General features: G+C 41.3%; 2 protein-coding genes across 5 annotated transcripts in view; one reads left to right on the forward strand and one right to left on the reverse strand.

The window, feature by feature from the left end:
• Positions 1 to 543, forward strand: part of INTS8 (integrator complex subunit 8) — a 33,620-nt gene extending 33,077 nt beyond the window's left edge. For all 3 annotated transcript variants that reach the window (XM_089517652.1, XM_089517653.1, XM_089517655.1), the window contains one exon: positions 296 to 543. In XM_089517652.1, the coding sequence (XP_089373778.1) occupies positions 296 to 412 (117 nt within the window). In that variant the 3' untranslated portion in view covers positions 413 to 543. The remainder of the gene's footprint in view (positions 1 to 295) is intronic.
• Positions 451 to 26,595, reverse strand: CCNE2 (cyclin E2). 2 transcript variants are annotated; one of them, XM_089517656.1, is made up of 12 exons: positions 26,549 to 26,595; positions 21,862 to 21,897; positions 21,485 to 21,587; positions 18,918 to 18,968; positions 18,287 to 18,438; positions 13,718 to 13,853; positions 10,896 to 11,042; positions 10,027 to 10,122; positions 9,039 to 9,173; positions 7,022 to 7,133; positions 4,729 to 4,883; positions 451 to 1,432 (listed from the first exon to the last, which is right to left on the reverse strand). In XM_089517656.1, the coding sequence occupies exons 2-12, from the start codon at positions 21,873 to 21,875 to the stop codon at positions 1,334 to 1,336; spliced, it is 1,200 nt and encodes a 399-aa protein (XP_089373782.1). In that variant the 5' UTR covers positions 21,876 to 21,897; positions 26,549 to 26,595; the 3' UTR covers positions 451 to 1,333. The 2 variants fall into 2 exon arrangements, with proteins under 2 accessions (XP_089373782.1, XP_089373783.1); XM_089517657.1 differs by having other exon boundaries at positions 21,843 to 21,897; positions 26,549 to 26,576.
• Between the last annotated feature and the right edge of the window lie 414 nt (positions 26,596 to 27,009).

Consider the following 27,009-nt stretch of genomic DNA (forward strand, 5'->3'; position numbering starts at 1 on the left):
AGCAATAGCCCTACTTGCAAACTCAGCGTCATGGATTCAAAGGGCTATAACGCTCAACTTTGGCTGCCATTTAGGGTGACCAACAGTGAAATCACATCACTCCAGGTCACTTGGAGATTGATTTTGAGGTATTCCCCACTCCCCCCAAAAAACCACAAACATAAAATGGAATCGTCTACAAATGAGTCCTTTTGGCTGATAAGCTGAGGTGGAGTGTGGGGCCACCCCTGCTTTAAAGCATGCTAGTTTCTAAATGCTAACTTTAATTCATGTTGATACTTATTTCTCTAATTAGATTAAAGCTATTGGGCAAACGGAGCTGAATTCTAGTAACCCGGAAGAAGTACTACAGCTTGCTGCTCAAAGACGTAAAAAGAAATTTCTACAAGCAATGGCAAAACTTTACTTTTAGTGTCTTATTTGTAACATAATGGGATTGAAACATATCAGTTGCAAGATATTCCAATACTTTATTTAACTCGTGAGACTTTTTTACAATACATATTTATAAACATACTGTGTGGTATTTTCCTATTTAGAAAACTTAAATTCCTCCATTTTTACAAGACTATACAGATGTATATTATCTTTTGTAATGCATTTCAATAAAGAGTGCCAGTCTTAATAGTGAAGTACTGTGAACAGAGCTTGGCTCTCCGTAGTACTAACTGTTCTGGCGCCAGTCTGTTTACATTTTTCATTTGCATTGTTGGAGCTTCTGCTGTAGACAATAGTAGCACCTCATGAGGGAAGAGGTAGTATGTAGCAGTTGTTCATGTCATTTTTCCAGTTATGAGCAGTTCTTGCCCTGTAGGATTATAGCCCATGTAAAGAATCTTGTCATCTCAGGTAGTAGTGACCATTTCATTTCATTCCATAGCTACACCAGTATGTGTACTGGAAGCAGGAAGGCTGACATTAACCTTATATTTTCACAACAGGGCCTTGTGGAAGATATTGAGACTGGACCTCTTAAGTGATTATAGTTCATTTGGATTGCACAGCTCTGCTTTTCCCCCACAGAATAGACCAATGTGTCTTCTGTCCTCCAAGAGTGTCACATGCTTTGTGCAGCTGGTATAGAAAGGTGTGGCTTACCTTAACACAGCTAAATTGCTAAGAGACTTAACAGCATCCCTCATCAAACTGAAAATTAAAGAGGATAAAATATGCATAGTTATGAATTTCACTGCTCAACAGTTCCTCTTTGGGAGAAGAGCTGGTTCAGCCTGAAGGTGCAGGACGTTTGCATTTCCCAATTATTTTTCGTATGTGTTTTTCAGGAGTCTTAAACAGTTTCTGAACTTAGCATGTATCTCTGGATGTGCAGATTTCACTTTTCAGAGCTCTTTGGGGGTGTAATTATACCTCCTGTAGATACGGGTGATAGTTGGTTTGGTACTGTAAGTTCTATTTCATAATGAACTTCATCCTGTTCAAAAAGAAAAAATACTGTGCTGTTATAGAGAACCACTTGTGCTGTGCTCCCTCTATCTGAGGCAAGGCCAAACATAGAGCCATTCCATTCTAGGTCATCTGATGTCCATTAAAGTAGACTAGAGGGGTTAGTCACAATCATGGCAAAAGTAGTGATCATTGATACAAAACAGTTACCTAAGAATCACTCCCCTTTTTGGGAAAAATTGAGCCAAACGTTCACAAGCGCAGAAAATTTTATAAGAGAAAAGGGGTATCCTCCACAGAAGACTGGTCTGCACTGACCTGGAATTGCAGTTTAAAAACCTGCCATGTCCTAGAAAAGTAATTTCTGACATAACAGAAGAGGACATGGCAGGTCACTACTTAGAGCCTCATTACTACAAATGGCAGTAGACATATTAGTTACAAAAAAGACAAGCGACTGGCTAAAGAAAGCTCCCTTCTAGGAGTTTTTCATAGCTCAAGAGAACAGGCTTATGAAATTGAAGTAGTTGTCACCCAAATGTCATTTCAATTACAAAAAGAACAGAACTGTTCTCCTGTGCTTATAAAGTCTCTAAAACATATAGTTCCGTTGATCTGTTGCAGTGGTACAATCAGACTTCTATAGGCATCTCTTGAGCAGAGAGAAGAAGCCTTCTCTCACTGGGGCTCAGGAGTAGGCAAATAGAGCCTAGGACACCTATCTGTACTACCGCCAGGATGTCAGCCATCGTCTCCATATAAGGAGGTTCCAGTTGTGTGCCTTCAAGTCATTTCATGGTAAAGGTTTCCCCTTTGACAAGGTTGTCTAGTTGTGTCTGACTGTGGGGGGTGGGGCTCATCTCTGTTACTAAGCTGAAGAGCCAGCATTGTCAAAGATGACTTCGTGGTCATGAAGCCAGCATGACTGCACAGAACACTGTTACCTTCCCACTGAAGTACCTATTTATCTCCTTGCACTTTTATATGCTTTCAAACTACTAGGTTGGCAGAAGCTGGGACTAGGGATGGGAGCTCACTCCATCCAGCGACACTTGGGCCTCGAACTACCTATCTTGCAGTCATCAGTTAGCATCTTAACCACTGAGCCACCATGTCCCTCCCTATAAGGCAAGATAATGGAGTTATATTGATAAGACTTGTTCAGAAGGCGTTTGCCCTTGTCTTCTTGAGGCTGAGAGTGTGACTTGCCCAAGGTCACCGAGTGGGTTTCTGTGGTTGAATGGAGATTCAAATCCTGGGTTCTAGAGTGCTAGTCCCATCAATCAAACCACTACACCACACTGACTCTGAGGAAGGTCTAGGCGAACTATAAATAAACTCAGTAAAATGGCATGCCTATGTCTTCTACATACAATCCTGCCAGAATAATTTGCTTGCTATCTACATTACATTGTAAGCTTATTTCTGTAAACTGTTTCTGCCTTTTACTGCCTGAGTGTCATCTCTGTATTATTAGAATCACAAAACTGGAAGGGCCTGCATGGGCTTCCTAGTTCAACACACTGCCATGCAGGAACATACAAATAAGGTATTTCTATCCAATGGTTGTCCAACCTGTGTTTAAATTCCTCCAAAGAAGGAAAGTACACTACCTCCTGATACTGTCTAGTCCACTGTTGAACAACTCTCATAGCAAAGAAGGAATAAATTTTCTTTTGGATCCATTGTTTCCATGTCCTAGTCTCTGGAGCAGCAGAAAACAAGCATGCTCTGTCTTAAATGTCAGTTCCTGCTTAAAATACAGAGTAATACTAAACAAAAACCTCTGATTCAATTAGGGCATATGTTTCCATCGCTATGCTTTAAAGACAGTAACAATTGCTTCGAGTTCTGGCAGCTGATGTTTTTTCAACACAAACAACTATTCACCCCACCCCTTCTGTATTCCTTTGTGCTTAGCAGTAGTAATAGATTCAATCATTCTTAAAATAGCTATTAAGATTTATGAAAAATTCAAGCAGCTCTTTCAAATTCCAGTCCACCTATAACATTTCTACAGAACTACCAGCAGTAATGGTCGGAGGCTTCGTTGTTTCATTACTACCCTCCTGATTACCCTACCTGTATCTTTCATGCAAATAGTATGCACCCCTGAAAGAAAACATCAGAACAACTATATTCCTGTTTTTTCCTCCACAGGACCATAGATTGTTCTCCCACCTCCTTTGTATTCTCACAACAGCCCTGTCTGGGACCTAGGCAGATACTCTAATCATACAGTACATTGTCTCTTAATTTATTGTAGCATTCCAGGAAGGCTTGGCTTAGCAACTTAGTTGGAGAGACCATAAACCTGTAGATCCTCAAAGCAAGTTTTTTGTCCCAACAATCATTTCAGGTCCTAATATTAAAAAATGTGTAAATTGTCCAGGAGTATTGGATTAAGACACTGGGCAATCAGGGTCTGAATCCCTGCTCAGGCATGTAAACCCATTGGATGACCTTGGGCAAGTCGGTCTCTCTCAGCTGCAGAGGAATGCAAAGACAACCCCACCACCACCACTTCTACCAGGAAGACCTTGCAATAGGTTCACCTTAGGGCCATCATAAAGCAAACAACGCTGGATAAATCAGCACATTTGGCCACAAATAAATGCAAGGTGTTTTACTCCTTATACCAGTTATTCCTCTCAGCCTGTCTTGGCAATACCGTTTTTTTAATTTAAATTATCAGTGTTCTCCCCTAACACTAACAATGGGCCCAAACAGATAGGCCTTTTAAGCCATCGTCCAGGCGACTTTGGAGTGTGGTATTTGGACGCTGCACATCACAAAGCTGCCCTGAAGCCACCCATAAGTTAGGTGGCTGCTCAGATGTGGGCAGCTCTTGACACTCCGGTAGCATGGCATTTACACACTGCCAGAGTGTCATGAAGCACCATGGGGCTGCTGTGGGGCCAGCAAAGCCAGCTTTTCCACGACTGAAAAATGAGCAGGTTGTATCCATTCTTTTTTTGGCCGGGTTCAAGATGGATTGGGACCGCAGGGTGTAGTTGCTACAGCCTCAAACTGCCCATTCCTGCCCGTCTGTTTCCCCCCATGTGCTTCAGTCATAATCTAGATTTGGTCCAGACTCTGCTGACTGCTAACTTAGAAGGAGTTACTTGCTGCTCTCCAGTACTATACAAATAGGGCTCTGACACCTCAATTTGTACAAGCAAGTCTGTTAAATTGCATATAACTAAGTAAACTGCATTTTAGATGGACTAAAGACATAGCAACATCCCTTCTTATTGAGATATATTACCTTCACTGTGAAAATCAAGCTCATTTAGAAGCTAGAAGGGAAATAAATGCACCTACCAGCATATCTAAATAATTTGTGTGGGTTTGTATATTATGTCTATCTTCTGCTGCAATCTTCTTAAAGTTCTTCAATTTCACTGGGTATTTTTTTGCTACCCGAACAAATGGTTCCATCCACTCTACACATTCTGCAATACTTTCCCAATCCAAGCCTAAAAAGAAGAAAAGATAATTTTACTGCAGATGTTTGAATTGTAGGTTTACCTCTCTACAACATAAAAGGGCTGTGGACTCTGAAAGACTAAGGTTCAAATTCCCATTCAGCCATGGAAATTCTGGATGACCTTGGGCAAGTCACACTTGCAGCCTTAGAGGAAGCTGATAGCAAACGTCTGAATAAATCTTCCTAAATTGGCGTCAACTTGATTGTACAAACAACTAGGATTCCAAGAAGTGGCTGTGTATCTACATTTTGTAATTATTATTATACACAAATTGATTCAAATTATGAATTATCAGCACTCCAATACTATTATAACACTATAAAAAGGTACAGTACACTGGAATCATCTTGCTGCAGATGTCTACACATTTGTAAGATGATCTAAGTTCATGACAAAAACTGGATTTCAAACATTTGATTAATGTTTCAGACTGCATTATTCGCAGCTTGGTCTTAGTTACTTGAACTCTTCAGTGCAACCTTCAGTTTCAGAATCATTGTCTTAAACCTTATTTTAGCCCTGGTTAGATTAGACCCATTCAGTCCATTAGATTTATCTGCATGTCAACTCACTATTCAATAGCTGAGTAGATCTACTCTAGTTGTGACTAACCAACCTTCTGTTTAGTGGCATATGCAGGTATAAGTTAAATTTATGCCTGTGTATGTTTCTGGTCAGCGTAGAAGTTGGTATTCCTTTCCTCCACATGGACCAGAGTACCCACATGACCTTCTGTAGAGTTGCTGCAGCCCTCCTCATTCCAATGCCTGGTAGAGGGCAGGGTGGAAAAATGGCCATTGAGGGCTACAGTAACTCTTCCGTAGGTTTGTGATTTGGTAAATGGCCAGCTATAACACAGTTGTTTTTTTCACATTCAGAATTATTATGCTATGCTGGACCATAGAGAATTGCAATCAATGTGTGTTAAAGAATCTGAAAGCCAAATAAGAAAACAACTAACACACAATAGGATATTATTGTTACTTTTCATTTCTGATAGCTTAACACCAGAATTAATGTGCTTTGCTAAAAAGAACTGTGGACACAATTCAGATGAGCATGGAGGCAAGAACAGCATGAAAACAGCCTTCTCTCTCCTTAGAAGCTTGCAGTGCAGCTACTCTCAGCTCCCTCAACTCATTTTCCAAATCATGGGTAGCAGGCAACTAGATTTGGCCACAACTCATTCCAATAACAAAGCCATTTACAAAAGAAAAGTTATTCCTCTTGTTTTCAAAAGGGCATTTGTGGAATGAGACCACATATGAAAGTGCTGGAAAAACACATGGAGAGGGGAAAAGCTTTGGAGGAGTGTCTGTTGAGAATCATTTGTTCATGGTACAGGACCCAAGCCAGGACTGAAAGGGGAGTTTTATTTCTGCTCAAAGTCTTGTTCTGGAGAAGGGCAAGACTACACTAAGAATGTTTTATCTAGGAAATTCTGTTTCATAATCTTGGATGGAAAGTTGTTTAACAGAATAGAAGAACTGTGGTAAGACGTGCAGGCATGTAAATAATGAATAAGCAGTTCTGTAGTCCACTGCTAACCATATGGATCATGGATTTCATTGTGAACTATGTCCAACTCAGATCTACTAACAGTATAGGATTAAGCCATCTGTAAGCCAAAATAGCATCATAATAAATAAGAAAAACATGAGTAACACAGAAATTTTATAAGTGAAACCAAAGCAATCAATTACCCCTGCCCCCCAGACACAGCTCAGTGTGGACTGAGCTTGTTCAGCTACTGCAAAGTATTGAAAAGTAATTTGAAAAGAAAATATGGTGGGATTAATTAGCTGGCAGTAAGTGGCTAGTGGTGACTGGGGTATTGCTGATGCTTCAGCGTGTTGGTAGGCTACGTGACAGAGCATGCAGAAGAGGTGAGAAAGTGGAAAGTGTACAAGTATGGCTTATATCCTCTCCTGAGGATTTGGAATATATCTTTATGCTCATGGGGTTATGCAGTAGCTCCATTAGTGAACTGCACTGTTGACAACACAATGTGTTATGTGCTTCTGCCATGCCTATACTTGGATTTCATCTTCAGACATACTGCTATATTACAAGAGCTAAGAAAAACTTGAAATGTAGTAGGAATACAGTATATTGGTTTACCATACCTGTAACTTTCTTGACTACTAGTACTGAGGTATAACAGCAGAGTGCAGCTGCTACTAATATTCTATATTGGAAATCCAGAGAATTGACATCTAGAATACAGATATCTAAGAGCTGTAAAAAGAAAGCATGTATAGGATTACAAACCAATTCATCTAGATATCATACAAGTACAAAATCAAATAACTCAGTTAACCATTGTAGAGTTACCTAAGTAAGATTACAAAAGAATAACTCAATTACTGTACATAGCAATAGCAAGCAAGTACACTGCTATACCGCTTATCAGTGCACTTAAGCACTCCCTAAGCGGTTTACAAAGTTTAAGCTAATTGCCCCCAATAATCTAAGTACTCATTTTAGCAACCTCAGAAGGATGCAAGCCTGAGTCAAGCTTCAGCCCTTTTGCTAATATTGAACTCACAACCTTATGGTTTGTGAGTGAGCGGCTGCAGTACAGGCATTTAACCACTGTGCCACCAGGGCTGGTTTTACAGTAATCACCCCACTTATTCGTGGTTTTTATTTCTGCAATTTCAGCTAACACAGAAAATACTAAATGGAAAATTCCCAAAACACCATATAGTAAATAAGTTTAAACTTGTGTACCATTCAAAGTAGCATGATGAAACCTCATGCTGTATTTACACAGTATATAAGTATCAGTACTATCTGTGATTTCAGGCATCAACAAAGTGTCTTGGAATGTATCTCCCGCTGATAAAGGAGGAACTACTGTCCACTCTGGCAGCAGTAGCTGCAACACAAAGCTCATGCTAATTGAGCTATTAAAATCATAAGAGTTGGAAGAGACCACAAGGGCCAACTAGTCCAAACACCTGCCATAGAGGAATACACAATCATTAAATTGTGCTTTCTCCACAACTCTGATTTGACTATAACTATCCACAGGACTGCCAAATTCAGAAGATTTTAAATCTGGATTTCAATAAACTGGATTAAGCTGAAATATTTGAAACTCAGGTCAGTTGCAAGATCAACTTTAAAAATAGAATCTCATAAGGAACCAACAAGAGCTAGACGTAAGAGACAAAGAACTAAAGAATTCTGAACCAAGGAAGTTATTCTGAGTACCAGAATAGAATTGAGTGCAGAATCCATCTGCAAAAAAATTCACTTCTGACTAACCCAAGCTCTTTCCATTGCAAAAATAATGTTTAGGGCAGAGGGAAGCAAATAATTTGATTGTTACTGTTATTGAACAACTGACAGCCAGAAACCATTGCTGATCTATTGTAAATCATCCACAGACCTACACTGTGCACTTTCCACTCCTTGAGGTCATCACTGTGCTAATGCTAGTTTGCCCCTCTCTCCAGTCACACAGATCAGGCACAGAAGCATCCCATGCTAGAGCAGATAAAAAGGCTACCTAGTCCAGCATTCTGTTCTACAGTGGCCAAACCAAACAATCTGGGAACGCTACAAGCAAGACATAAGCAAAACATCAGTCTCCTGTTTCCACAGCAGCTAGTTTAGAGATATAATAATTTAAAAGCAAGCATATCCTTAGTGTACTGGGGAAAAATGAACTCTTCACCACTCTAATTCTTTTGAAATTGAAAGATGCATTGAGAAATAAATTACATCACTGAGAGATCAGAAAGAGTCCTTCAATATATTTTGAAGAAACCAGACATGTGTTCTTCACATCAACATGATCTATGTGTTTTGTACACAACATTATGTGTGCTTGAGAAAAATGTGACATTATAAATGCAGTTAGAAACAGATTGACATACAGTATACATACAATAAGTGGAGGATGAGAAGAAGAGCTATCAATAGCCACATAAGCCAGAATTCAATGTATTTTTTGCACATGGCTGGAAGCATGATTCCCAAAGTACACACATCCCTCCCCAATGTTCAAACAATCAGAGCCGGATGTCTTGGCACTGAATGACAGCTGATCTAAGTAGATGAGATCTTTTCTGCTAGATCTGCATTGCTCACCTGATAACATTATACAGCATATATGCTGGAACAGGAACTCACCTGTGCTATTTCAATAAACTTTTCCTGAGAATACTGAGGTAGCAGCACTTTTGGTACATCTTTCACAGCATCCACTTGGAGATAAAGGTTCAGCCAAGAGACTATTGTTACTGGGCACAGCTCCCACTTTAAAGCCTGTAAAGGGTTGAACATCATAAGAAAGGCTTTAGGTTAGACAAGTGCAGTAGTTTAGCCATATGTACAACACAGAAACCTGTTCAACTCATCTGTTGTTTTGCAAGATAAACCCCTTGCTTCATGAAATATATTCAAGGACTCATAGTGGTATCACATTCTGGGAATTAATCCTTCTCCAAGTCAAGTGCTCCCATTTTAACAAATCAAAACAAAACAAAAAATAGTTTCCCCATAAAGCTATGCAAGTAGCTATATGTTATTCCACCATCACATACCCATATAGATATGTCTAAACATTTTCAGAATCTCTACATTACAGGGAATTCTTAATCATTTAGAAAATCCAGATTAAGGGTTCAGACCTATCTTTCATTGAAGGTTAGGCTTAAAACAATGTACTTCTCTTTTATGGTGGATGATTCACAGGAGATTTTACAGTATCCATCAAATCTAAGTGAGCTTGTTTTTAACCAATCCTTCCCTCTGTTCCAATTAAGAAGCAAACAGAGGAACTCTTATGGCAAGACCAGAAATTTATTTATTTATTGGATTTATATCCTACCTTTCTCCCAAAATGGGAGTCAAGGTGGCTATGGTCCAAAATACACTGCAGAAATAATCCAGTTTGAGACTGCTTTAACTGCCTTGTCTTAATGTTAGCGAATCCTGGGAACTGTAGTTTTGTGAGTCATTTAGCCTTCTCTATAAGAGAGCTCTGATGCCACAAAAAACTACAATTCCCAGGATTCCTAGCACTGAGCCAGGGTAGTTAAATCCAGTCTCAAACTGGATTATTTCTGTAGCATATTTTGGGCCACTGATATAGTGGTCAACACCTTTATTTTGTTACCTTCAGTACAATGAGCTCCATCCTTATAATATCCTCTTCACTGCAAGCACCATCAGTAACATAGGCAAATTCCTGTAGTTTGGGGGCATATATCTCCTTATTAAAAGAAGGAAGGGAAGGTCAGAAAAAGTGTCAACAACAGAGTGCATTGGATGTAAAATAGAGTTTATAAAACTGTTGAACAGAATGTTCTACATCTACAATCTTGGTTTGTATACTCAGTAGACCGCAACTATTTCAATTTTAGAGACTGGATGCCCTATTCAGGTGTTTTTCTTTCAAGCCTCAGAGTGATCACCCAGGGGAGTGCATTACATTGGCAGCTTCTGAGCTGAGTCACATGCATCTGTTTATATAAATTCATTTCTCTATGCGGGAATGGGCAAACAGATATAGTTACTTACATTGTCATATTTAGAAACATTCATTATGATAGCACACAATTGTGATGACCAAGGGTCAACCCTCACCCAGCACATGAGCCAGTTCACAGAACTAATCCTCCCATTGAAATCTTGATAGGTCCTAAAGCTACTGACAACTCTCTGAACTGCCACAACAGTTTGTCCTGCTTCTCCATTGGAGAACTACCCATGCTGAGACCTACTTTAGCAGATAATGGCGATATTTATTTCTACTCTGCTTTTCTCCCAAAATTCAGCACACAACAGCTTGTTGTTGTTGTGTGCCTTCAAGTCATTTCTGACTTCTGGCGACTCTAAGGTATATCATGGGGTTTTCTGGGGCTGAGAGGGTGTTTTTTGGATGAAGGCACAATATATATATTCTTAAAAACAAAGAAATCCAGCAGTTACAGGGTTAAAAGCTACCAGATATATAATTGGAAGCTGCTGCACAAAGCTACTTACCTCAAGCTTGGCAGCAATGAACAGTGTTGTAATTCCTATGAGCTGAAGCATAGTTTTGTTTATGTTTTTTTGAGTCAACATGAATCTGTCAAAAAAGTCTTGTGCCAAGTAGAAAGTTTCCCTGTGGAGCATATATACTTCACATACCTGTAACAAATAAACTTTATTTATTTAGGGTTGCTTGAAATGAAAGCAATATTCTGAATAACAAACAAAAACATTTTACCCATTTCTTTATCTTTGTTTATCCTTTTGTTATAAAAAATGGTCTGAACACATTTCAAGAAAACCAAATAAAATATGCTGCAGAATTTCTAAAACAACTTTGTAATAAGGTAAATAACTGCCAATTATGGTACTCTGTTATTTCAAAACATTTTGAGTCTCAGAATCAAAACTCCATACCTTTTGTTATATATTGTTTCTGTGGATACAACTATATCTAACGCATATCTTTCGAATTTGAAGGGATTCCCAATATTTGTAACACAAAGTTCTGGCAGCCACAAACCAGGTGAAAGAGTAAGACTTCTTTCTTTACATATGCATCAACTTTTTGAACAGGTTAGGAAATAGTTTTTCTTACTCATAACACATGGGAATATGAAGGTAGCACATAAAGCCCTCAAGATGTCATTGAACTGGGATTCCCAGCATTTCTCATCATTTGTTATTTTAGCCAGGACTGATGGAGCAGAACATGTTTCCCACCTGTACCTCATGATAGATGGATGTTTGGCAGGATGTATGCCAAGAAGCACCTGATAGATGTAGGTCCTCTAAGTGATGAACATCTTTGATCACATAAAGAGATCTTGATCATTGGAACAATTGTAAAACTGCATGTCCCCACATGTGCCTTTATTGTGCTGAATACATGTCTTTCAAGAAGAGGAGCATATAACACAACATGAGGACAGAAAGACAATCCCATTCAGCCCCTATTTTCATGTTTACTCTGTGTGGGGAGAACGTGGGGAAAGGGCTCTGATGTGCTTTGAATTACCATATAAATACCCGCTTTCTTTATTAATTCAGCATGTGAAGATCATTTCCTCCTGTATAATCCACCCTATATATTCAGGTTCTCCAGTCAGCCAAGACTAGGTTGGCAACTGTCATCCAGAGGACTTTTTTGTGCAGCCACCCCTAGACTGTGGAACGGCCTGCCAGAAGAGATCCAACAGATGAATACACTTTCTGAATTTAAAACAGCATTAAAGACCTGTCTTTTCTGACAGACTATTCAGATAATTTTGAAATTGTAAAATTTAAATTATAAATTTCTAAATATGGATTGTTTTAATATGTGTTTCTCTTATTTTTTTCTTTTAAACTGAAGTTGTGTATTTTTAACCAATGTTGTATGTTATAACTGAGGTTGTATGTTTATATTAATCTGATTGTGTTTTCTGCCTCAATCCATGGGGAGAGGCAGGTAAGAAATTATTATTGTTGTTATTATTACTACTACTACTACTGCTACAATTATAATGTTATTGTTCTTGTTAATTGCCATCAAGTCAACAATCAAGCCAACTATCAATCCAATTCTGTGTTCCACTCAATTCTAATTTCTTTAACACCCAAGTTAGTACTTTCCAACATTTATAAAGTTGACTTATTAGTTTCAGCTTCAGGTGATATGACAGCCCTGTTTAAATATTTGAAAGGATGTCATATTGAAGAGGGAGCAAGCTTGTTTTCTGCTGCTCCAGAAAACAGGACCCAGAACAATGGATGCAAGCTACAGGAAAAGAGATTCCACCTGAACATTAGGAGGAACTTCCTGACAGTAAGGGCTGTTCGACAATGGAATGCACTCCCTCGGAGGGTGATAGAGTCTCCTTCCTTGGAGGTCTTTAAACAGAGGCTGGATGGCCATCTGTCAGGGATGCTTTGATTTGGATTTCCTGCATGGCAGGGGGTTGGACTGGATGGCCCTAGTGGTCTCTTCCAACTCTACGATTCTATGATTCTATGATACAATTAATACTTCTAGCAGGGGCAGAAGCACTCAGACTTGATAGTCCACACACAGAGATACCAAGTGGTGTGGCAACTGTAAATATTGATCTAGTGCACCCTTGGGTAGCTAATAAGTACACTGTTACATTGAAAATTATTAATCTAGACAAGTGGATCCCAACCTTTTCTATGCATCCCTAGAAATGTTTGGTTAATGTTCGCACCACCTACAAAACTAATACCACATTTGAAGATATGGAAGTCTAATTTCTAATTTTTTAATTGCAAATTAAACCACATACAATAGGTGAGTGAACAAATCGAAATAAGCTTTTATCACAGTGTACAAAAGGCCAATCTAAATTGAACAATTAGATTCCACTTTATTCAGAAAAAAAACTGTAAATGACTAAATTGTACAATTCTCTCTTTTTGATTAAATAAACAGTTAGACTACTATCTATGCAACACAATCATGCTACCACTTCTCAAGGCACATTGGGATCAGGCTGAGTGATGACTTGCAACTCATTACTCAAGGACACAAACTTCTCTCTGTCGCACCCCTTGAAATTCCATCTCACATCCACTGGGGATGTGAGCACCCAGGTTGGGAACCACTGATCTAGACCAATCAATCTATACAAAGTATAAATCCTACAGTCAACCTACTTCTTCCATTAGATGGAATATCTCACAGTCTTCAGTTAAGGATTATCCCATAGAATTAGTTCAGCATAACTATTTCAATCAAACTGCAACTGACAGGAAACTGTACGGCAAAGCAACCTGGAAACAGAGATCACAGGAGGCCTCTTGTACAACTCTTAATACATTCACCTTTCAATACTCACCTCCAGTAGCCAGTCAAGTAGGATTGATCTCATGTGTGGTTGCAGGCTTGAGTGTAGAGATGTGAAATGCTTACAGTGTGAATATTTACTTTCTTTTTTGAGGATGTTGAACCAGACATCTTTCGAACTTCCCCAACTGAAACCAAGATAGATGTTTGAGTTTCAGCAGATAATAATAATAATAATAATAATAATAATAATAATAATAGTAATAATACAATTTTATTTATATTCCTGCTTCTCCCGAGGGATCGAAGCGGGATTACAACAAGAAATACAGTAACACAGTGTCTAAAATACAATCTCTAAAACTACAGCAATAAAATCAATAACTGGCCTTTGACCTGGGGGTAAACCGGTCTTCTTTATAAAAGATCTGGGAGGTAGGCTCGCCAGAAGAGCTCCATCTTTAATGCCTTCTTTAAGGCATCTAAGGTAGATATGAGGCGGATCTCTACCGGAAGGTTGTTCCAAAGCGTGGGGGCAGCAGCGGTATATGCTCTTTGGTGAGCGGTTGTTAATCTCACCTTGGGATGGTCAAGTAAATTCTTACCAGTAGTTCCGAGAGTGCGGGGCGGATTGCGTAGGGAGAGGCGTTCCCTCAAGTAACTCAGGCCCAAGCTGTGTCAATATAACATAATAGACTGTCTTGGCTTTTACTTTATTGGGTTTAAATGACATGTTTTGATCTGGTGAATGCAATTTATCATTCCTAGTTTATATCATCTTAATTTTACAAAGCGGTTCTATTTAGAGTCTATGTGGATTTCATGTCACTGATATGCCAGGTAATTTTGGTCTGGTACAGACAAGCAAAAAGCATCATCCTGCAGGTGGGGTGAGGGCTGAGCTTTCCCCGCACTGCCTGGGCGCCATCTTGATGTGTGCCCATCTGGAGAGCGTGCGCCATGATGACGTCCCTTTGGCGCAGCGCCCAAATGGGCGCTGCACCAAAAGGGCACGTTTAAGCTGCCCAGCAGCCACTATGGTGCCGCTTTGTGCTCTGCGGAGGCCAGATTGGTGGCGTGGCGTGTTTGCCATGGCACCAATCCAGGGCAGAAAGGGTCAGCATCTCACCGCCCCTTCCTACCCATTTGTACAGGGCCTTTATCATTTAATAAATGTGTAGCTGCCTTCAAAGTAAAAGTAAATTACTTAATTTTGCCTACAGACCAAACGACTTGTGACACGGGAGATTCTGACGAGATAGGCTGTCTTTTTTTAGAACCTGAAAATAACTGGGGCTTTGTATCCTTTAAACCTTGTACTGTTTCCATGATCCAGTTCTTAACCTCCCAAACACACTTGCCTGATTTCCCCAATCCATGCCTTCATAGGGAAATTACCCTACCATCTCAATATGAGGAGTGCTTGGGCTACTTTAAGTTTGGAAATCTTGTCACAGATCTCTCATTTCACATATAAACCCACTGCTTACACCGTTGAATTTCAAAATATAGTTTTAGTAAGTAGGAATAAGCAGGATGTCTGTTCTTTAGACCAAAGCCACTCTGACATGAGACTCACAGATCTTAAGATGACCAAATATTAAAAACTCCTTCACTTACTCTATTTTAACACGAAACAATAGCACCATAGGTTTGACCATTCTGGGACTGACCTCTCATGCTGATTTCATTTTCGACAAACAGGACACAAATTAAATGTTTGTTGTACTGTATACTGGAAAAGGAAACCTGCGCCTTCTCAATTTTTTCATTCTCCAGCTTCTATCATCCATGATTATTTCCCATGCTTCCTAGGCCTGATGGGTGCTAGAGTCCTGCAACATCTTGAGGGCCACATGTCCCTCACCCCTACTGTATAAAAAATGCATTGTTCTAGATCTCTCCCCAGAGTTAGAGAAATCAAGTAAACTACACAATAGTATTTGGTGAATTGCTGCAATGAAATTTTAAAGGATTTTTAATTGATGGAGATTTATATATATTGATCCAAAACCTGCTTGCAATGGTTAGCAATGGGAACTTAGAAAAAAATATAGCATACTCATATTTTTAATACAACAATTACGCAAATTTTATATGCATATAAAGGGAAGAGAAATGACTGCCCAAACATAAAAGAATGGTTATTGAAATTATATGATTTTATGAAATAGATAAATTGACATGTATGCTAAAAGGCAAATCATGGGAGAGATTTAAAGTAGGCTGGGATCCACAGATAACTTTTCTACAAAAAGAATGGGTCGGCAATGCTATTATTGGCTTGATAGTAAATTTGGAAATTGTTTTGCAAATAATATAAATATCAGTTTGACAAAACATACAAAGTAGCAATATGGGGATAATAAATATATGAAGTATGACAGCATTAGATTAACAGACAAGAAAAATGCAGGAAGTTAAGAATTATGTCTTTTGTTTGTTCTTTTGTTAGTTTTTATTTGTATTGCTTATATTCTTGTTTATGTTTATGTCTGTCTAAGTTTATGCTGTCTTTTTATTCAGGTTTTTGTATTCTTGTTTGGATGCTTGGTAAAGTAAAAAAAGACCACCTGCCCTCTCGATCCCTGTCCATCTTGGCTGGTCATCCAGAGAGGTGAGGCAACTCTGAAGTTACTACAATCTATAATTAATGCCTCCTTCAGGGAAGGTTGTTTTCCATCAAGTTTAAATTTAGCAGTGGTGAAACCCATTATAAAGAAATCTTCCCTTGATCCCTTGGACAAAAATCCTTGGGTAAGATGATCGAGAGGGCGGCTGCCAACCAGCTCCAAGCAGTTTTGGATGACACCGATTATCTTGATCCATTTCAAACTGGCTTCAGGTCGGGATGGGGAGTTGAGACTGCCCCGGTCACCTTGGTCGATGATCTCCATCTGTGCATCGACAGGGGAAGTGTGGCCTTGTTGGTGCTCTTGGACCTCTCAGTGGCCTTCGATACCATAGACTATGGCATCCTTCTGGAGCACCTGAGGGAATTAGGAATTGGAGACATTGCTCTGCAGTGGTTCTGGTCCTATCTCTCAAGCAAGTTCCAGATGGTGTTGCTTGGGGACAGTTGTATGGCTAAGAGGGAGCTCAAATCAGGCGTCCCTCAGGCGCAATACTGTCACCAATGCTATTCAACATTTACATGAAGCCGCTGGGCGAGATCATCCAGAGACATGGGGCGGGGTGTTATCAGTACGCTGATGACACCCAAATTTATTTCTCTATGTCTTGGACTGTTTCAGTGATCAAGCAGGGCATCTCTCCTCTGAATGACTGTCTGAGGTCGGTAATGGACTGGATGAGGGGAAACAGACTTAAGCTGAATCCAAACAAAATGGAGGTACTTGTGATAAGTAACTCCAATCCGGGTATGGAGATAAGTCCGCCAGTCCTAGATGAGGTCACACTTTTCCTGAAGGACTGCGTCTGCAGCTTGGGGGTACTTCTGGATTCATCACTTCAACTGTCTTCTCAGATTGACGCGACAGCCAGTAGTGCCTGTTATCAGCTTCGGCTGATACGCCAGTTGCGTCCCTACCTGGAGCAGCAGAACCTTGAAACAGTTGTACACGTTCTAGTAACCTCTCATCTTGACTTCTGCAATGCGCTCTACATGTGCCATGTCCAGAAGCTTCAACTGATACAAAACATGGGAGCCAGATTGGTCACTGGAAAATCCAGGTTCAACTGAATTACACCTACTCTAAAATCACTACGTTGGCTGCCTATTAGCTTTTGGGCACAGTACAAGGTATTGGTTATCACCTATTAAACCCTACATGGCTTGGGTCCAGTCTACTTGAAGGAATGCCTCCTCCCATATCATCCTTCCCGTACACTCCATTCCTCTGGGAAAAATTTCTTACAACCAAGAAGGACCAGACTCGCGGTGACCTCCAGGAGATCCTTTACTGCCGCCGCCCCAAAAACTTGGAATGACCTCCTGGAAGAGATTCGCCAATTATCCTCATTGGAGACTTTCAAAAAGGCGACAAAGACCCTTCTCTTACGGCAGGCCTTCCCAGAGTGATCATGTCCAGAACCGATTGAATCCACCCTCCTCACCACTTTCTCACTCGCAGATTGTGCAATAATTTTGATGTATTGTTACATACTATGTTTTATTGTTTAATTTTAAACTAGGAGAGAGGGTTAGGCTAGGGATTTGTGGGTTTATTGTTTTATCATTGTGTATTGTATAATCATGTTGTTACCCGCCTCGATCTCCAAAACGGAAGAGGCGGGAGATAAATTTTAATCAATCAATCAATTAATTAATTCATAATGAAACATAGTAATAACTTAAAAATTAAGAAAGAGATTTAGATGTACGGTATTGTGTTCTAAAATGCAATTGGTCCATAAAGATTTCACAATTGTATTACCTTTTCTACATTGTCCTTGAAAATATACAAAACACTGATGTTAAGGGGTAAAAACAAGACCCTCAAAATATTACCTGCATTATCCATTACATTAGTGCTCTGCATTTTCCAAATAGCACAAGAACCAGCTTTCACCAAGTGTGAAAGATAAAGAAATTGATTTTAGAACACCCCTGATATGGTGCACTACAGCAAAATCACAACTGCTTTTAATCATAGCTTACCTAAGTTCTGGTAAAGGTGATGGGTTTATGAAGAGGTTTCTGAACCTGTATTTTTTGAAACTGGAGAAGTCAGTGGTTGTTTCTTCTTTGTGGGGAGTTTCTATTATTATACATGGGGAGATGCCACCTGATATTGTGGATGGCCAACAACTCTACAAATGAGATATTCAAAACAAATTAAGAACAAGAACATAGTAACAGGCACAATATCTTAATGATAAATAACAGTGCCTCTATTCCAGATTTAACAAATCTTACTAAATTTTTAAGTAATACATATATGGACGAAGAACTAATAAATTGCTGCCCTTAGAAATTACATACTAAACCAGTGAAGCAAGAAAATAGTTTATGTTACATAATGGTACATAAATCAATATTGATTATATTAAACATTCTGACAAAATGAAACAATGTGTATTTTGGTGTAAACAACACTCAGTGTAAACAAATTGCATTATTATTATCCTGCATATTAGGCAGCTTACACCCACTACTTTTCATAACAGTGGAATATAAGCCACTGACCAACCGCAGACATTCAATCTCCACTCCCACTTAAAAAAAGTTTTGCCCACCCCTCTCTTAGACAATACAATTGTAGGGCAGTATTTATGAAGACCAATACTACCTTAATTTCATACTGATGTCTTGTGCTGTTTTCTTCCTTTCTTTTGGGGTCCTTTGGAAAGCAAGCATAGATGCACAATGATTATTACCAATGCAGTAGCCAACAAATATTCAGTTCTTCACATTCATCAAGAATTTTTCAGGAAGAATGAATGATTTTTAAAAGTAACCTATTTTGGGTAATGTGGTCATGCTATAAAAAAGTGGTACTATAAAGACCTTCCATAATCAAAAAGGGGGATAATGCTTTAGGCCTATAACCCACAACTTTTGTTATATACTGGGGTTTGGCTCCAAGATCCCCCGTGTATAACAAAATCCGTGGATGCTCAAGTCCCATTAAATATAATGACATAGCAAAATGGTGTCCCTTATAAAAATGGAAAATCAAGGTTTCATATTTGAAATTTTACTTTTTTTGAACATTTTCAAACCATGTATGCTTGAATCCATGTTTTAAAATTCTGTGTTTAAGAAGGGCTGACTGTACAATGTCTTTTCAGACCTACTCAGCCACCTTTCCTCCTTGGCCTCTGTTTAGTAGAAGGTCTTTTTTTTTTAAGCACTATTGGCCTTGCGATGATGGTGAAGATGGAGTAGAGAAACACAGATTTATGGTATTGGATTGCAGTATCGTGTCTGAAATTAACAATACAATAAAGACTGAGCTGGGATAATGATGGGATCCTCTTCTAGCCCATCCTACTGTAGCTGTGTGTGCCTGCCTACAACAAGTATGTTAAACAGCAGCTGCCTCCAGAATCCCTTGCTGAGCATGTGTGAACAGCAAAATAGAGAGAAAAGGGGAGAGAAAATAAGCTTGCCTGGCCAGCTGCTTCAAAAGGTTAAAATAGCGTAGATGTATAAGTTTGGTCACCAAAATGGAAATCATAAAAGAAGTGGAGGCTAGCAAAAGAAAGTCATCCCCAAAACCCAAACTGCAAGAAGGTTTCAAGCGGTCTCTTTGCGGTTCCAACTGTTCTTCTTTATTCATGGTTTACCTGACCTGTTTTTTTTTAAATCATTTCATATATATATATTTTTTTTAGTTTTGAATAGAAAGTTAACTGAAACATGCTTAAGTGCTCTTCTTTTTTGTGGTTTAGGAACTTATCCCTATTCTTTCTAAGTTATTTCTGCCTCCCATACCAATTTTTTGTTGTTGTTAAAGAAGTAATGCCCAGGAATACATCTACTACTTGTTTTCTGCTGCTCCAGAGACTAAGACACGGAGCAATGGATGCAAACTACACGAAAAGAGATTCCATCTCAACATTAGGAAGAACTTCTTGAAAGTAAGAACTGGTCAACAGTGGAACACATTCCCTCAAGTGTGGTGGAGTCTCCTTCTTTGGAGGTTTTCAAACAGAAGCTGGATGGCCATCTGTCAGGAGTGTTAGAATGTGTATTCCTGCATGGCAGTGGGTTGGATTGGATGGCCCTTGACGTCTCTTCCAATTTTATAATTCTGTTATTCTGATTCATTAACTGGGGTATACCTGTATTCAGTGTTCTCACATGGGGCATGTCTACACAGAGCAATTACACTGGCTTCCTCCCACACTCACTACAAACTGTCTTGCCTAAGGTCACCCTGATTCAAGTGCGGACTGTTTTCATGAGAAAAGGCTAGTTCCACACTGAATCTGCCCTATCCCTGGCTAAACCGGTGTTTAAAAAAAACCTCATCTTTTGCTCTGGACTTTGCTGGAAAATCCAGAACATTACAGAATGATACTGGATGGCTGTCTACACTCTCATCTTTCTGTGCTGTCCAGCGCTGCTCCCTTGGAGGTCACAACAAGGTGCCTAGCCATGTGATTGATGCTAGGCACCTCATTTCTGACCTCAGAGGCAGTGACATGTATGCCAGCAGTAGCAATACCAGGCAGCATACAGGGATGTATGTGTACACAGATGCCCAGCATCACTCTCACATGCAGAGGTAATATGTGGAATCCGAAACAGCTTTGGCGTCAGAATGCTCTGGAAGCAGCCTGGAGTATTCTGCCCTGTGTAAATTAGCCCAAAATGATATACATGTTGAGTCAATGCCAAATATGAGGGATTCTTGGGAATGTATCACCTAGTCTCCCCTCCCAGGGACGTAGCCAAGGGGGGGGATCTTGAGGTCTGGACCCCCCCCCCTTCCATTAGAAAAATGAATGGTGTGTGCTGCTGCACCGCCACACCCAAGCCCCATTATAATGGTGGCACTTAGTCTGGACCTCCCCCCCTTCCTAAAATCCTGGCTATGTCCCTGCCCCTCCCCAAGTAAGCTTTCTGGCAGTGATAGAGAAAGTATACCATTTTTAGTTTCCCACAATACATCACTGCAGCAAACCTAAATCTGTGTGCAGTTCACCACAGACTAAAATTGGGGGTCAGCCTCAATAAGAGCTTGCCAAGAGCTTGAGTAAGCCAGCACTGTAAAATAAATATTTTCCTCAAAAGATAAAGGTTTGCTTAAGACAGCACAGTGAGTTCTTGGTTGAGATCTGAATCAGGCAGTTTTATTTCATATTCTTAATCACAATTCTACATTAAACTTTTTAAATTGCTACTCACTTGCATTGCTTTTCTTTTTCTATTATGAAGAGACGCTGACACCTGCAGTTCTTGTGGAGAAGTATCCTGGCAAGGCTGATGTAGTTTAGCTTGCAAGCGGCTGCTGTAGAAAGGGAAAGACATTTTTTTCCATTAAGACTGTATTGTTATATATACCAGAACTTTGTGTGACTAACAAATTGATAACAGCATGTGTTTTCATGGTCTATAACAACATCATCATATGCATGCAGAATTTCTTAGAAGTTCAGGTAAAAACATAGTATGCACAGATGAGGTGGGATTGTAGATAATTAGTTTCAGAAGGAAATTAAATGCAGAAAGTGCTGATTGTGCAACTATGTACACTATAGCTTACTTGGGAAATGACATGTTACCTGCGTCTGGACATTCTTAAAATCCCAGATGCTTGCCTGAAAATGAGAGAAGATTTTATATTAACTTAAGTATATACAAAACATTATTTATCTTAAATTATTTCCAGTTCCGTATATACGCACACCAGCTCCATATTCCCCAATTGAATGCTGCAGAAATATCTGAGACCAAGAATAAAGAACTGATGCATGAAGCATAAACCACATCCAAATGTGAATTCCATAAGCCTCTACCCAAATGTTGCAATGTACCACCAGGAGCATACCAGTGCTCCACAGAGAAGCAGGCACCTGTCAACTTCTGATAATCCTGTATTTGGAACAGGAAATCATCTGGGCAACCTGGTCATGCTATACAGCCTTTGAAAGAAACCTTGCACATCTGAATTAAAGGTTTGTTGTTGTGTGTCTTTCAAGTCATTGCTGACTTATGGTAACCCTAAGGCAAACCTATCATGGCTATACTTGCAAGTTTCTTCAGAGGAGGGTTGCCATTGCTGTCCTTTGAGACTGAGAGCATGACTTGCCCAAGATCACCCAGTGGACTTCCATAGCTGAGCAGGGAATTGGACCCTGGTTTCCAGAGCCACAGTCCAACACTCAAACCACTACACCACACTGGCACATTGTAAAACACAATGCTACATTATCACAATCAAGTTACCTTCCATTGCATTCTTGGTAAGTGGGGCAAACGTCTGGGTCCATCAATAGCTAGTCTATATGTGAACATATTGTATGCATAGAAATCATACAAAAGGATCTTTCACCAGAAATTTATGGTATATGTTCCCCAAGACTGGGTAACCAGATGTCCTAACCTGCTCAGCCATCCAAGCCCACTGGGTGATCTTGGGCAAGTCACACACGCTCAGCCTCAGAGGATGGCAATGGTAAACCTTCTCTGAAGAAACTTGTCCAGAAACCCCATTGCCTTAGGGTTGCCATGAGTCGGAAATTACTTGAAGGCACACAACAACAACATCTGAGGAGGACAAGGCACTGTAAAATGTAGGACATTAAAGAAAAATGTAGGGTTTTGCCAAATAAAAGCTAAAAAAATCTCATATAAATATAAATCTATGTTTCTTAGTCATGCTGAAAATGGAGGATATTTTCAAAATCCTCCTGGAAAAGGAGGACATCAGTTCACCCTGTCCCCAAACCCTTGTTTGTTGTTTTTGCGTGCCTTCAAGTCATTTCCAACTTACAATGATTTTAAGGCAAACCTAGCATAGGGTTTTCTGGCAAGTTTCTTCAGAAGGGGTTTGCCATGGCCATCCTTTGAGGCTGAGAAAGTGTGACTTGCCCAAGGTGGGTTTCCATGGCTGAGTGATGGGTGCTTTATTACAAAGAGACATGTTGTGGTTTGTTTATACACTCAATAAGAAACAAGTAACAAAACATCCGCTTGGTACCCTCCCCTATCCTTCTGCTGGGATTGCCATGTGTTGTGTCCCTCCTTGCCAAGCTGGGGAAGGGGGACAGCTATAAAGACCCCTCCTCTGGCCCCTCGCTTCCTAAAAGCCAAGCCAGATGCAGTTGTTCTCTGGCCCGCGCCAAATTTGCAGAAAGCGGGTAAGTGGAGGAGGAGGCAATCGTCTCCAGATTGCCGCCAGCCTCCATACTGCTAAACTCCCTATGGCCCTAATGGGATGCAATATTTAAAATGTTAAAAAGGGGTGCAAAAATTAAAAAAAGGGAACTTGGGCAAAGAGTGGGAAGACCCAGGCAGGGGGAGGAGAAGCACCCCTATTTTTTAAATAAAGAAAAGGCATGCTAAGAAGTGGGGTCTTCTATGGGTACCCCAATATGCAGAGAGGAAAGTGCAGGGGGAAAGGTAGAAAGTCCCAGATAGGGAGATAACTCAGGTGAGAGAGGTGGGGGTATGCACCCCTATTTTTTAAATAAAGAAAATGCATGCTGAGTAGTGGGGTCCTGTATGGGTACCCCAATATGCAATGAAGGAAGTGTAAGGGAAAAGGTGGGAAGACCCAGGCAGGAGATATTTCAGGCAGGAGAGGTGGGGACAAGCACCCCTATTTTTTAAATAAAGTAAGAAAATGCACACTGAGAAGTGGGGTCCTCTATGTAACCATAGTTCAGGCAGGATGGGGGGGAACATCCCTATTTTTAAAATAAATAAAGAAAAGACATGCTATGAGATGGGGTCCTCTTTGGGAACCCCAAACAGTGCAAGGCAAAGGTGCAAAGACCCAGCCGGGAGACAGTTCAAAAGGGGGGAGGGAAGCACCCCTATTTTTTAAAATAAAGAAAGAAAATGCATGCTGAGAAGTGGGGTCCTGTGTGGGGACCCCAAAAAGTGCGAAGCAAAGGATGGGAAGGCCCAGTCAGGAGATGGTTCAAAGTGGGGGGAGAAGCACCCCTATTTTTTAAATAAAGGAAGAAAATGCATGCTGATTAGTGGGGTCCTCTATGTAACCATAGTTCAGGTGGGATGGGAGGAAGCACCCCAATTTTTACATAAAGAAAAGGCATGCTGAGAAGTGGGGTCCTGTATGGGTACCAGAAAAGGTAAAGGGTGGGAAGACCCATGCAGTCCTCTATGGGTACCCCAATAAACAGAGAGGAAAGTGCAAGAGCAAGGGTGGGATGACCCAGGCAGGAGACAGTTCAAAGGAGAGAGAAGCACCCTGATTTTCAAAATAAACTTTAAAAATGCATGCTGAGAAGTGGGCTCCTCTATGGGTACCCCAATATGCAGAGAGGAAAGTGCAAAGGAAAGGGAGGGAGCTTGAAACACTGATTCCTCCTTCCCTTAAAAGCCAGTTTCCCTCCAAAGACAGCACCCACCAAAAGGGGAGATCACCCACCCCTCCCTCTCATGCCCCCCAGGAGGAAAATCAAGGGTCAAATGGAGGGGCAAATTTGGAGGAAAAGAGAGGTGTTCCCCCATCAGCCTCCCTCTCTCTCTCTCTCTCTCTCTCTGTCTCTCTCAATCTCCTGCTTCCTATACGTTTCACTCCTCCTTATGCCCCCCTCTAGTCCAATATATCTGTCCCATTTTGGGGGTGAAGAGATCCATAAAGGCCAATATGGCAAGTGCTGCTCAGGGCTGCCCGGGAAGCTGCCAGGCGGGCTCTCCACCCCCTTTGCAGCTTCTCCCTCCAAAAATCTCAGCCCACACCCAGCAAAGGCAGCCAGGCCCAGGAAGCCGGCCCTCGAATCACCCCAAAAGAGAGGGTTAGGGGACTCCCTCACACACCCCTTGGACTGAGGGAAAGGGGGACCCCTGCAGACCCCAAAAAGAGAGAGGCCAAGGAGAGCCTTCTCTCCTAGAAAAGGGGAGTCAAAGGGGAACAGCACCCCCAAAAAACTTGGGGGGAGACACCTACAACCTTTGGGGGAGACACCCCCTTTTCTCGCCTCTTGAAGGGGGGATCCCTACTGGCCCCCCAAAAATAATAAAATAGCTTCTGATGGCCAAAGGAGAACTTCCCCCCCAGAGAAGGGAGTCAAAGGGGAAGAGGGGGGAGACACCCTCAACCTTTGGGGGGCAGACACCCCTTTTCCCCGCATCCAAAAGTGGGGGACCCCTACCAGCCCCCCAAATAAAAGGAAAGAGCTCCTGATGGCGCCCAAGGAGAGCCTTCCCTCCCAGAGAAAGAGAATCAATGGAGAAATAACCCCTAACCTTTTCTGGGGGGAGACACCCCTTTTTCCCGCCTTCAAAACTGGGGACCCCTTCCGCCCCCCCCCAAATAATAAAAATAGCTCCTGATGGCGCCAAAGGAGGATTTTCCCTCCCAGAGAAAGGGATTCAAAGAGGAATAGCCCCCCAATCTGGGGAAAGAGATACCCCCAACATTTGGAGGGACAGACACCCCTTATTCTTGCCTCTAAAAGAGGGGACCCCTACTGTCCCCCAAAATAATAAATTGGCGCCAAAGGAGGCATTTCGCTCCCAGAGAAGGGGATTCAAAGGGGAGGAGCCCCCCAACATTTGTGGAAGAGACACCCCCAACATTTGGGGGGGCAGACACCCTGTTTTCCAGCCTTCAAAACTGGGCACCCCCTACTGCCCCCCCAAATAATAAAATCGCTCCTGATGGCGCCAAATGAGTACTTTCCCTCCCAGAGAAGAGGAATCAATGGGGAAATGCCTCCTAAACCTTTTTGGGGGGAGACACCCCCAACACCTGGAGGACAGGCACCTCCTTTTCTTGTCTGTAAAAGAGGGGACCCCCTACTGCCCCCCAAATAACAAAATAGCTCTTGCTGGCGCCCAAGGGTCCCCTTCCCTGCCAGAGAAAGGGAATCCATGGGGAAGCATGCCCCTCCTCAGCCTTTGGGGAGACCCCCTTTTTCCCGCCTCAGGGGTCCCCCACTATTTCTTGGCGCCTCATTCTCCCTCCAAAAAGAGAAGCCGGCGAGCGGGGAGGCGGGCATCCCGCCTTCTCCTCCTCCCTCCCTCCTTCCTTCCTTCCTGTCTTCCTCCCTCAGAGAGGAAACCCCTTGACACCCCAAAATCCAAGGCACCCCTAAACGGACAGGCACCCCTAAGATGACACTGCTCCTCAGAGGGGTGTTTTTTGGGGGGACCCCCACCCCAGCAAGCATCCCACCCAAGGCAGAGCCTGGCCTGTCTCAGGGGCAGACGTCACCCACCCATCACCTCCCCAGAAACCCAGGGCCCCCCAAAAGTGGCCCTCTCCCTCCGACTGACCAGGGCTCCAAGCTCCTCTCCTCCTCCTTCTTCTCAGCTGGCGCCGGCGCCAAGAAGGCTTATATAGGGCTCCGTCTGCGCATGCGCCACTCTGGGCCCAGGCTCATCCCTCCCAGTTCCCGGGCTGAAGAGATCTCCCGCCCAACTGAGGGCCCCCCCAGACACACATAGGTACATAGATACATATAGGCATATAGGCATATACACTATATATATATATATAGTGTGTGTGTGTGTGTATATATATATATATTAATGTGTGTATGCCTATGTGCATATATATATGTATACACACATACATACACACAGTCATATACACTATACACACACATATAAGCATATACACTATATGTATATGTATATATATACACACACACACCACACACATACATACAGACATACTTTCTCTCTCTCTCTCTCTCTCTCTCTCTATATATATATATATAGTATATACAGATGTA

The sequence above is a fragment of the Sceloporus occidentalis genome, unplaced genomic scaffold, assembly GCF_023333645.1.
Source record: "Sceloporus occidentalis isolate IW3139 unplaced genomic scaffold, rSceOcc1.0.p SCAF_3, whole genome shotgun sequence".
Classification (NCBI taxonomy): Eukaryota; Metazoa; Chordata; class Lepidosauria; order Squamata; family Phrynosomatidae; genus Sceloporus; species Sceloporus occidentalis.

Excerpts from the sequence above, each read along its gene's own strand:
- CCNE2 (XM_089517656.1), bottom strand. Across the intron at positions 18,439-18,917 it reads GACATCAGTATGAAATTAAG|AGTTGTTGGCCATCCACAAT; the intron begins GTAGTATTGGTC and ends TCTCATTTGTAG. Across the intron at positions 9,174-10,026 it reads TGGAGCTCATTGTACTGAAG|GCTTTAAAGTGGGAGCTGTG; the intron begins GTAACAAAATAA and ends AACCCTTTACAG.